We start from the raw sequence: 12,875 nt of genomic DNA on the forward strand, positions 1-12,875 counted from the left end.
AATAAAAAAAAAATTATTTTATAATTTAATAAATTTTAATAAAAATTACAATACAACTATGATATCTTAACAAACACTTAAAAAATTAATCAGAAATTGAAAAAAAAATGTACCTGAATCGGAATTAAAAACGCATAAGAGAGAAAAGTTTTAAGTGTTGTGAAGTGGTGTGAGAAAAGTGGAACGGAAATCGGATATTTATAGACAATTTGCGACTATTAGCGACAGTTTTGCGTTAAACCGTCGCTATTAGCGACGGTTTAAATATAACTATCGCTGATTTACGACTATTAGCGACAGTTTAATAGAAACTGTCGCTATAAGCGACGGTGATTTATTAAACCGTCGCAGATTTTCAACTTTAAATTAGCGACGGTCTTACCAAAACCGTCGCTAATTTAAAAATCCACGTATTTTCAACAGCGTGCTTTTAATGCACGCCGTGAATGCATAGAATATTAACAGCGCACATTATTGCACGCTGCGGATAGTATATAATATTACTTTCCGCAGCGTGCTTTTTATGCGCGCCGTTAATGTATATGTTATTAACGACGCGCATTAAAAGCACGCTGCGGAAAATATATAATATTTACCGCACACATAAATGCACGCTTTACTGCACGCCGTTATTTCTGTCAAGTGCAACAATATTAACAGCGCACATATTGATGCACGCCGTTAAAAGTACTACTCGCAGCGTGCTTTTAATGCACGCTGTTGATGATGTGCTGCGGAAAGCCATTTTTTTGTAGTGATTATTCTTTCATCCTTGTTCTTGTGTGTATTTCTTAATATGCATTGACTTGCAATAATGATATGTATGTGAGAATCAATGCTAAATCTTCTGCATTTTCTATTTTGCTTGTGTTTGGATCTTGCAGATAGTTGGGCAGCTCTGTGTTTTTTGGTAATTCATTAATCTTTGGTGATAAGATGACCATCAGTTGGCTAAGTGCAACCTTTATACATTTGCAGTTGTTATTAGTAATGGCAGTCACTGGTTCTGAGATTACCTCTGAGGCTATCCTTAAGTACAACAAAGAGAATAGATATGCACCTTTGTTGTTCTAATTTTTTGTAGGGAGTTTCTTTGCACAAGGATTTATTGACTTACAGGTCCATGACTTTTGTGATTCCCCCGTCTCTGATCACTTTGGTTGCACCGTGCTTCCCACAAAATAGTTTTCTTTCAAGTATATTAAATTTGGAAACACAAGTCCCCTGTTAAAGCACAAACTTCCATACGAGGCAACACATAACTTATTTGACTAACATGCATGTCAAAATTCTTTCAATCTATGAATATGTGGATCATTATTTTGTGCAACTTTGATGTTAAAAACTATCAGTGGTTCGACCTAGATATATGAAACTATGAAGTAGTATTCACTGGGTTGATAAGTCCATCATTAAGTTCTCAAGTGCTCGTGGATTTTGATATCGTCAGATATGTCAGCATAACATTCTGAACATTCCTGCTAAGAGCATCTGTATCTAGAAAATATAAATTTCACTTTTAATTTCAAATTTAAATATAAATATTTTGAAAAAATAAATAGCATTCAAAGATTTGACATCGGTTCCATCATATGATTTAATATCTTGGTTCCATCGCACGGTTCATACCAACGAGGTTGTGCTGAATATAATTTGATTGAAAATAATTAATTTTAAAAATGATAATTCTAAAAAAAGAAAGATATAAAACAACTAATTTTATGCCATTTTTATTGATATTTTTATAATAAAGAATTATATATTTTCTTTTAAAAAAAATTCAGATGTAATTTGAAGAAATTTGAAAATATAAACTCAATTATTGTTTGAATTGATTATATCAATTCTTTTATTTGTTTAAATTTGAATTTAATTCATTTTTATATCAATTTAGATGTAATCTATGAATTATGTTTTTTAATGTTCTTTATTCAAATTGAAATTGAAATCAACTAAAAACATAAACTACTTTTGAATCATTCAAAAATACATTTAGCGCTTAAACTCTGATTAGTTCGTTGATACGATCTACCAGTATATGGAAGCAATAGAAATTCAAGTTTAAAATGTATTTTTCATTATCAAAATTTTATTATTATTTTTTTCATACATTTATTTTTTGATTTAAGGGTATTATTTATTTTTCTTTTATTTTATATGGTTCACACGCGCGCACACATATATATAAACAAAGTTTTTTCCATATCCGAAAAGTTTTTCGTCAAAAATAATATGTTATGAAAAAAATATCATTATTAATGTATTCACATACCACATTAATATTTGAAACAAATAGGAAATAAATACGTAATTAAATGTGAATTGTTTTCAATATATTTTTTAAAATTCAAATTTAAATTTGATGTTTTTTGAAATTATAAACTACATTTGAGTATCTGCATTGATTATATCATTCTATTTAATTTCGATTATGGTTTTAAGTTGTGTTTTATTTTTATAGAATTTATGTTTACTACTCTCTATCATACTAAATAAAATATAAAAGCTTTTATATAATATTATGTTTTTCAATTTTTTTAAAAGAGTGTCTGTAAATTGTTGTTATTATTGTTATGTATTTTAATAGAACTTTAAAATATGTATTTTAATAGAAATTTAATATAAATATTTTTAACATGTCCAAAAAATAATTACTTTTTTAGTAAACATTTATTCATATAATAAATGACAAAAAATTTGAATTTTTAAANGATATTCATTTTATTAAATCAATAACTTCAAATAATTATTCAAACACTAATACTTATTGATTTTAATCATTAATTATATAAAATAACACTCCGATCGCAGGGATGAAATACTAGTATTTATAATAACGATGAATTTGACCAATAGAATGACTAGGGGTGGGCACGGGTACCCAATTTTTTGTGTAGTTTATTTTTTACTCGATAGTGTCGGGTTCGAGTCGGGTATTAGCCTTTTTTTAAAAAAAACCTTATAATTTCTCATTTTGTGGCTATAAAATAATTTATCAAAGAAAAATAGGCTTATCAAAATAATAATGCCTAATTTTCACACCAAAATAGACAAGGAAAATTCAGATTTGAAACTATTTAAAATAAGAAGTAATAATTAACAAGTATGTAAATTGAGAAAAAAAGAAGTATGTAAATCTAACAGACTAATTAGAAACATATATATCTTTTTCCGGCCCAGCTTCATTTGAGTCCCTACTTATATTACCTTTAGCTTTGTCGTTTTTGTATATTTCATCAATGATTCAATACAATTATAGTTAAATGGGGGGAGGAGAGACATGATGCGTTTGTCATATATGTTTAACCGGCTTGAAAAAAAAAAATTAGACTGTCTATATTTCTGTGCAATTCAATACCAAGTATATATATATTTTTAAAAATAATTGGAGTTCTCGGATACCTGATCAGATAGTTTGGGTAGACATTTTTTACCCGAACTCAACCCGAATAAATNTAGTGTTGTCGTTTTTGTATATTTCATCAATGATTCAATTCAACTATAGTTAATGGGGGGAGGAGAGAGACATGATGCGTTTGTCATATATGTTTAACCGGTTTGCAAAAAAAAAAAATTAGACTGTCTATATTTCTATGTAATTCAATACCAAGTCTATATTTTTTTTAAAAAATAATTCGAGTTCTCGAATACCTGATCGGATAGTTTGGGTAGACATTTTTTACCCGAACTCAACCCGAATAAATATAGTCGGGTCGTGTAACCCGATCCGAATGCCCACCTCTAAGAACTAACATCATTTTCCTTTAAACCAATATATATTATATATATTTCGAAAAATTCAAATTCTGACCTCAAAATTTTATCAGGTTGTTTTTTTTTTTTTAACAGACTTCGACCTCCCTCGATTCCTAAATCCACTCTTAAATATAACAACGATATATACAATCTCTGACTTTAACTTTACTTGTAATATTTTATTAGTAATTTTAATCGTCATCTTCTCCTTAATCTATTTCCAAAAAATTTGTTATGTTCATTCATTAGTATTAATTAAATAATTTCTAGTTTCTCATCTAAATTTAAAAATTAAAATAAAAAATAACAATAGGACATTAAAAGCTAGTTCTTAGGTCATCTCCAACCGGGACTTGAAAATAGCATTTCACGCTATTTTGCTGTCCTATGCTCTCCAACCGGGGCGCTATTCCAAAATAGCGCCCAGCGCTTCCTGCGTCAAAATTTGACGCAGGGTGTTGTATTTTTTTTTAAAAAAAATTTTATTTACTTTTTTATTATTTTTAAATTATGATTAATTTAATAAATAATATATTTAATAATATATGAATTCTTTAATATATTTTAAATGATTTAAAAGCATTTAATTAATATATTAAATAAAAAAATATTTTGTTAGTATTAATAATTGAAATTTATTTGATTAACATATTAATCTATAAATTGAAAGGTTAATGTAAATCATTACTGTAAATAACATAATCGAATACACAAATTTATTGAATAATATTTAAACATTCAAACACACGATTAAAATAAAAAAACGAAATCAAATACATTTAATTTAAGTGCAAGGATAATAAAAGAGAATCAAACTAAATTAAATAAAAGAGAATCAAACTAAATTATCAATAATCTGGAAAATCAGGTCCTGATCCAGATCCAGATCCTCCAAAATCACCAAAATATTTTCCAAATGTGTTGCCTTCACGTTGACGACGTTCTTTCTCTCTTTTCTGCATAATTCTTGCTCTTTCATTTTGAACCATTTGACGCATTTCTGGATCACCAATTGTGGTCAGATCCATGTACAAAATTTTATTCTCCTCTTGAAATGCAGCCAATGCTATTTGTTGTTGACAAATTTCTAGCTTTTTTTGTTCATTTTGCAACATTAACAGCTTAATATCATAATTTTGTTGAATATCGGTAGCTCCCTTTTGTAGTACATTGATAAGATCGCGATGACCTTCCTTCATCGTAGAAATTAAATCTGATACATTTTCTTCTCTTTTTTTCTTTAATTTGGATTTTTTCACTCCAAGTGGTCGCTGAGATGGAGTTCCACATGCATTTTCATCACTACTTAAATTAATTGAAAATGAATTTATTCCTTGAGAACCTGACATTGGAGATTCCGGTTCTTGATTATCTGATTGTGACGAATCCAAATTTGTGACATGTTGTTTTGATAGTGGTATCGGTGCACCGTCGTTGGCTGAAAATTTCTCCAAATCTTTCATGATAGGCCACACATGATCAAATTTGAATCCTCGACTGAAATTTTTATCTTGCATCATTAAGTCTTTTGCTCGGTTCAACTGCACAAAAATATCCAACTCATATAAAAATAAAGTTAGCGTATCTAGAATATTTTAAAACTAAAGACTTACAATATCTTCCTTGGATGCGCCACTCGGCTTCAGCTTTTCAATTATGCTTACACAACCACATAATTTTCTAACAGCACGGAGGATAACTTGCATGTGACATTGCATTGATCTTCTATTGCGTTCTTGCATGTTATTCAATTTGCTGCCATTAAAAGCTTCTTCAATACGACTCCAAAATCGATCTTTGGATTGGTTTATACCGATGATAGGATTTTGCGAGACGTCAAGATAAACATGACATAGTAGCTTATCTTCTTCGATAGAGTAGTTAGATGTTCGGCTACTGGAGTCCATTGATTTTCTTTGATGAAATATATTATTTGGAGTATGATTTGTAATGTTTGATAATTCATTCAAACAATCAGGAGTATATTTATAGTAGAAATTCCACCTACCATTTCAAATGCACCTACCGATTCACCTACCGTTCCAAATGCAACTAACCTTCCAAATTCACCTACAATTCCAAATTCACCTACCGTTCCAAATGCACCTAACCATTCCAAATTCATCTACCATTCCAAATGCACATAACCTTCCAAATTCACCTACCGTTCCAAATTCAACTACCTTTCCAAATCCATCTACCCTTCCTAATCCAATTACCGTTCCAAATTCACCTACCATTCTAAATTCATCTACCGTTCCAAAATGCTCCAAACCTTCCAAATTCACATACTGTTCCAAATGCACCTATCATCCCAAATTCATCTACAGTTCCAAATACACATAATCTTCCAAATTCACCTACCGTTCCAAATCCATCTACCGTTCCAAATGCACCTATCATTCCAAATCTACCATTATATAATGTGAATTGTATTATCCTATTAACACATAAATCTTGCATTCTTCATATCACAAAAATGAATCCAACTTTTCAATTTGATGCAATATCGTCTAGCTCATATTCATTGTCAGATAATGAAGATGATATTCAATTCTTCGAAAATCTCCAAAACATAAGCAATGCAATACTGACAACTATATCTCGAGAACAAAATTTGGTTGCTTCCTACATCATCCAACAAGAAAAAGAAGTCACACATGGAGGTTCAATTCCGGGTCACATATTCATTCGACGCGACCGTGAAATTGCTGATCGTAAGTTATTTAACGACTATTTTGCTGAAAATCCAGTATATAATGAAGCAATGTTCCGTAGACGATTTCGAATGTCTCGGAATCTTTTCCTTCGGATAGTAGATGGTATACAGAATCACGATGTTTATTTCATACAACGAAGTGATAGTTTGGGACGGCTCAGGTTGTCGACTAATCAAAAAGCAACTGCTGCATTGAGAATGCTAGCATATGCCTTACCTGCAGATGCTACTGATGAATACATCCAAATAGGAGAATCGACTGCAATTCAGTGTATTCAACGCTTTTGTCGAGCTATAGTGGAAGTTTTTGCTGAGCGGTACTTGAGATCACCTACGGTCAATGATGTTGTTAGACTACTCTATATTGGCAAACAACGAGGTTTTCCTGGAATGTTGGGAAGTCTCGACTGTATGCATTGGAGGTGGAAAAATTGCCCCACGGCTTGGGCGGGACAATATGCAGGTCGTAGTGGTTCTCCAACAATCATTTTAGAAGCGGTGGCTGATTATGATCTTTGGATATGTCATGCATATTTTGGTATGCCTGGAACCAATAATGATATAAATGTTTTAGAGTCATCCAGTCTATTTTCCAATCTTGCACAAGGAATTTCTCCTCCAGCTCATTACAATATTGGAAGCAAAGAATATGATACTGGATATTATCTAGCTGATAGTATTTATCCGAAATGGTCAACTATTGTGCAGACTATCCATGATCCGCGTGGTCCAAAGAAGCAGTATTTTGCAATGAAACAAGAGTCATGCAGGAAAGATGTGGAGCGTGCATTTGGCGTTCTTCAATCACGATTTGCAATTGAGGCATCTCCCGCCCGTGGTTGGAAGAAAAATCATTTGCATGATATAATGAAAGCATGCATTATAATGCACAATATGATAATCGAATATGAACGTGATCTTAGTGCACCAATTCAAGATTCGAGGGAAGCACCGACTCCAGTGGTAGAAATTGTTGTCAATGAACATATCAGATTTCAAGAATTTCTCGCTCGATATAAAAAAATAAAACCCAGCATTACGAAATGCTTTGATTGATCATTTATGGGATGAATATGGTCATTCAAATATTTGAAATTGTATTTGTAATGCAGTTTTAATTTAATGTCATGTATTTGTACAATGTTTTTTTAATTCAATGTCATGTATTATTATATTTTATCCATTTAAATAATTTATGTTTCATTTCGTATAATATTAAACAATTAAATAAATTTTTAATAATTATTAAACAATTTAAATAAATATTAAACGATAATTATTAAACAATTTNTCTTAAATATAACAACGATATATACAATCTCTGACTTTAACTTCACTTGTAATATTTTATTAGTAATTTTAATCGTCATCTTCTCGTTAATCTATTTCCAAAAAATTTGTTATGTGCATTAATTAGTATTATTTTTTATTTTAATTTTTAAATTTACAAGAGAAACTAGAAATTATTTNAAAATTTTACTATTTTAAAATAAAATTATTTTAAAATAAAATTTTGGATTAGAGATGATATTTAATCCGTGCATCTTCACACATTCAAATCCAACTCTCATTTCTGGTCAGACAATCCCACAGGCTTCTCAGTTTATCACTGTCCACACCAACAATGGCGGCTACACCTTCTCTTAATCCCAAATCAATCTCACCTTTCTTCACAGTACCTCCGTCAATCTCATCAATTCAGATAACCCATCTTGCATTCTCAACGAATCCCGCAAAACAATCCAAGAAGTTCGTTTCAGTCCTCCCAAATGCTAAGAAGAAGACCCCACCCATGGCTGGATCCTTTCGACCAAGGAGACGTTCCTGAAATGGAGTACGGCCAGATCTTCGCAGATGGGAAGCAGGAAGAGGATCTGAGGCCGCCCGACAACCCGGATAACTCCTACGGATTCCTCAAGTTCCCGGCTGGGTATGCTGTAGAAGTGGCTTCATTGCCGTTGAAGATCAGAGGGGATGTTAAAAGTTAAATCAGATATTCTCATCTACTTAAAATATTTGCAGAAAATATTTTGATAGCGTTCACAAAAGCTTCGATGCTGAACTCTTCATCCACATTTTGTGGTCTAACGAGAATATATCTTATCTTTATCATAATTCGTGCAGTGCATTGCTGTAATGAGAATGACTGAATGAATTTCTGCACTTTTTTACCACAAATTTGATATTTATTTCTTTTTTTTTTTAGAATGAATTTCTGCACTTTTTTACCACAAATTTGATATTTATTTCTTTTTTTTTTTAGAATGAATTTCTGCACTTTTTTACCACAAATTTGATATTTATTTCTTTTTTTTAAAAAAAAATCTTAACTGCTGTATATATAATACTTATTTAGAAGAGAATTAAGTACCAAGCCCTTCAAGATCAAATGGCTTGACTATGTGATCTATCGAGAAAAAAATGGTTGATAAAGTTGATTATGCAAAGTTAATCAATATTTTCGCTTTCAAAACTGTACGGATAACAATATTCAAGTGACTATTTACTCGTTCGTAACATGAATTTTATATATTTTTGGAATATCGTCTTGGTTTTATTAACATTTTTTATGACATATTGTTTTAGATTTGTTTATCTTTTATTTTTAGAATTAATGTTGCGAATATTATTATATATACGTCAATGAAAAATATATGAAAACTAAGATTTGAGTGCACGATTTCTGGTACTCGCCTGAGGCCTCAAAATCTCAGTTCCCGCGCTGATTACAGAATAGGTACTATGATGTGATCTTATCTACCAAAATAGCAGGAATTGGGCATGCTGCACTCTTGTTCATGTCCACCGCCCGGGACCGAGTTAGCTATGTATATCCTAATGTAAATGCTGTAGGAACTGGCCTCCTGAGCAAGCTCATCCCAAGTGTGCCCTCGATTATATCTTCTATATCGTCCACACTAACGCCTAATGCTTTCTGAAACATTTACACCTGATAGAATGAATCTCTCCGAGGGTGGTTACAACATGTGAGCTTAAAAAACATCCCAGAATTCTAATCCTCTAGTTTTTACTTAACTATTTTGGGTCGTATTTTAGGTATCATCAGATGATTGATTGGCCGCGGAGACCAGCGCGTAACGTACCAAGGCAGCCACTGCCTCCACGGGAAGTGTCGATTTCGATGAAGCAGAAGGAGGTTGTCGAGGCAAAGTACAAGACTGCCAGTGTGCAGAAGGGGAATTATATAGTGATTCATGGGATACAGTCAGATTCCAAGGCCTCAATGCAATCCAGGGCTGATACTGATAGCTTACTACCTCTTGAGATATGGGATGAGATAACCAGTGCGATAAGGTGTACAAGCTCGAATACATAAAATTCTTGTTTTAAATCTTTTTGCAACATTTGGTGTTATATTATCTATCACACTGATTGATACTAGTGCAGAAAAAAACTTTCTGATTTGGGGTTTAGCTAACTTGTAAATTACTCGATCAAACGACGGAAACAGGGGTCTCACACCGGTATTCTTCATCCCACATGAAAAAGAGAGGGAAAACATTGAAGAAATCGTAGCATATCATCACCCCCTGACAGGTTAGCCTTCTTCATATGGGGTTATTCTTGTTTTCCGAGGCCCTACGATTAAAGATCGGTAGCACCAACAATCAAGACAGTTTTTGAACTTTCAAAATCAATTCTTTATTCAATTCTTGCCGCAACAAGTGAAGAAAGCCTAAAATGATAACACGGGGAGTAGAAAATTAGAGCTATATTTATGTTAAAATTCCGGTCGAATCAGTATACCTTTTGTTCTTGTGCTAGCTTGCTGCTCTGATAAATGATTCAGCGGGAGTGATAGCTGCAAATACAGCTGCCATACAACTTGCGAACGCACGTGGAAAACCGAGGTAAGGAACAAAAAGAACAAGTAAAACTGAAGCATGGTACAATTTCAGATGTGCAATATGATAGAAATGTATGGATTTCATGTTAATATGATTGTATTTCTGGCGCAGTGTGGCCTTATTTCTGAAGATAATCCCGAATGCAGAGGAAAAGAAATGTGTGCCATTATATCGTCTAAGACAGGGAAACTTGTAGACATAGATGTTGAAGCTGTGAAGACTGCAGTCCAGATTTTCACTTTGCCTTCGGCTGTTGCATAGGAAAATTCAATGCATTCTTGTTAGGCATGATTAACACGATCCTGTCAAATGTTTGGTCGCAAATATAAGTATTGATTATTTATCTCAAATCAATCGAATTACTGATTTTAAAATTACAATAATATCGTTCATATCTTTTCTTAGAAAATATTTAATACTCAAGTTCAAACTCGAACTCGATCGAGGATCAATTTCGAGTAATTCGGACACGATTATTGGATTGAATTTGAGTTTGATGACATCATATATACGAAAATTCCATTTAATTTTTTAAAATGAAATTGTAAATGTAGGACCGAGCGCATGTCACTTTACCAAAAGATATAACTGGTAGCAACAGTGTAACTCATCTTTTAAATCGTATAACAGTTCAAGCACCACGTTTCAATTGCTATACCCAGTGGGGACAATTATTGCACCCAACAATCTCTCTCCTAATAATGGCACTTATTGCAATCAATGAGAATCGAATCTGTGACATTGGCTCTGATACCAATTGTAGGACCGAGTGCTTATCGTTTTACCAAAAACTATAGCTGATGGTAACGGTGCAACTCAAATATTTTAAATCGTATGGCAACTCAAGCATCACGTTTTGCTTGTTCTACCTAGTACAGATAATTATTGTAGTCAACAAGTAAATATTAATTTTTAGTATTATGCATTGTCAGAGACAATTAAATAGCTAATCCTTACATCTTTGATGTGATTGTTAAGGAACATAACTCGGGCAGCATTGCTAATTGTCTCAATATATTTTACAATGTATCTAATAAACATCGTTATTGTCTTTCGGTTGCCTACTTGATTGATCAAACATTATTATGTATTGAACATTTAAACAATGTATCTTAAATTTTATTTCAACAAAATAAGATTTAAAAATTTTAATCTCCTATAACTTTCAAAATACTCCGTAGATAAATCTGTCATAAAATCAAAAGGTTTGATCATAAATATAAAATAGTTATTTTTAAAACATCAATTATTGTAAAATTTGATTAAAAAAATACGTGATGATACTAACATGTTGGATCTCATTATTTGTACCAAACGATGTATTGCTTAACTTTTAATACCGACCCAATATTATAATACACAGCATAAAATACCAAATTAAACTTTACAAAAAAGAATCAATAATCATTAAAAAAATGAATAGTGAAAGATCACATTCCAACCATACTATATTAAATTTAGAATCAAATGTAATTATATTCATACATACCATCGACTTTAATCCAAGAATATGCCCATCTCATGAATCCCTCTAATTTTCTTGTCATTCCTCCATCTTTTTCTAGTCATTTCGAGGCCTTTTTTTTAAAAAAAAAATCTAAAATAATTCCTTTTAAGAAATGTGGAACCAATTATATGTGGACAACGTTCTATGAAGTGTATATTTATTAAAAGTCAATTTTATTCTAATCAATATATACCACTTGCTAAGCAATTGAGTTGTTCTTTTTATTTTTTATTTTTGGCCCTCCATTGTGCTTTGACAAGTATATTATTATTATTATTATTATTATTATTATTATTATTATAATATATATGGTAATTATTTATAATTTTATTCTGTTATAGAATTTGATCCAAGGGAAGAAACTAACATTTTTCCATGAACAATGAACCTAAGAGTATTACAAAAAGTTAGCATAAATGCGAATGAATTACAGCCAGTTTAACAAAGGAAAAATTTCTTAAAAGTTTTTGAGAGACGTAGAAAATAGTAAAAGAGATTAGGTCAATATTCGCACACATCAACTATATTATCTTCTCTATTAATTAGTAAAATAAAAAAAATCTTGAATCTGATTCGAAGGAATTGATTTTGTTAATCTATTAATATTGATGAGAAGGGACATTTTAATTATATATCATAAAATTAAATTTTATATATAATAATAATGGGACATTTTAATTTTATATATAATAATAATGGGACATTTTAATTATATATNACTTACCACACCTAATTATTGAGCTTACAAACTAAATATATTATGCCACGTGTGAATCCCATTGATAAAAATTTGGGAATGTAATCCCATCGACCTACTAAGAATAATGTGGGAGCAACAATTACACTTGATATTAGTCGATATATGTTATTTGTATTGTTGTACGCGTTAAAAAGATTAAAAGAAACTCAATCTTGACGTACTCACTTCTCTCAATGGCCTCCTCCAATGTGCATTAGAGGTGGTCTTGAATTTGAGTTGTTTTGATAAATACTTTCTCGACGAATCGTTTGTTACATGTAACGA

The 12,875-nt window shown here is 31.3% G+C and overlaps 1 protein-coding gene and 1 pseudogene across 4 annotated transcripts; both read left to right on the forward strand.

Annotated features, from left to right (window-relative positions):
* Positions 1 to 8,099: 8,099 nt before the first annotated feature.
* Positions 8,100 to 8,667, forward strand: LOC140990974 (photosynthetic NDH subunit of subcomplex B 1, chloroplastic-like; annotated as a pseudogene).
* LOC140990975 (photosynthetic NDH subunit of subcomplex B 1, chloroplastic-like) lies at positions 8,329 to 10,719 on the forward strand. 4 transcript variants are annotated; one of them, XM_073460868.1, is made up of 6 exons: positions 8,329 to 8,451; positions 9,213 to 9,462; positions 9,533 to 9,790; positions 9,948 to 10,033; positions 10,262 to 10,347; positions 10,456 to 10,718. In XM_073460868.1, exons 2-5 carry the CDS (start codon positions 9,404 to 9,406, stop codon positions 10,279 to 10,281), a joined length of 423 nt encoding a protein of 140 aa, XP_073316969.1. In that variant the 5' UTR covers positions 8,329 to 8,451; positions 9,213 to 9,403; the 3' UTR covers positions 10,282 to 10,347; positions 10,456 to 10,718. The 4 variants fall into 4 exon arrangements, with proteins under 4 accessions (XP_073316969.1, XP_073316971.1, XP_073316972.1 ...); XM_073460870.1 differs by having other exon boundaries at positions 9,213 to 9,315; XM_073460871.1 differs by lacking the exon at positions 8,329 to 8,451 and having other exon boundaries at positions 8,860 to 9,462; positions 9,884 to 10,033; positions 10,456 to 10,719.
* The last annotated feature ends 2,156 nt before the right edge of the window (positions 10,720 to 12,875 follow it).

This window comes from Primulina huaijiensis, chromosome 13 (genome assembly GCF_012295235.1).
Source record: "Primulina huaijiensis isolate GDHJ02 chromosome 13, ASM1229523v2, whole genome shotgun sequence".
NCBI lineage: Eukaryota > Viridiplantae > Streptophyta > Magnoliopsida > Lamiales > Gesneriaceae > Primulina > Primulina huaijiensis.

Bases quoted from the DNA above. Each gene is read 5' to 3' on its own strand.
- LOC140990975 (XM_073460868.1), top strand. From the start codon at position 9,404: ATGCTTTCTGAAACATTTACACCTGATAGAATGAATCTCTCCGAGGGT. The intron at 9,463-9,532 runs GTGAGCTTAAAA...GTCGTATTTTAG, and splicing joins TCCGAGGGTGGTTACAACAT to GTATCATCAGATGATTGATT. The intron at 10,034-10,261 runs GTTAGCCTTCTT...TTCTTGTGCTAG, and splicing joins ATATCATCACCCCCTGACAG to CTTGCTGCTCTGATAAATGA.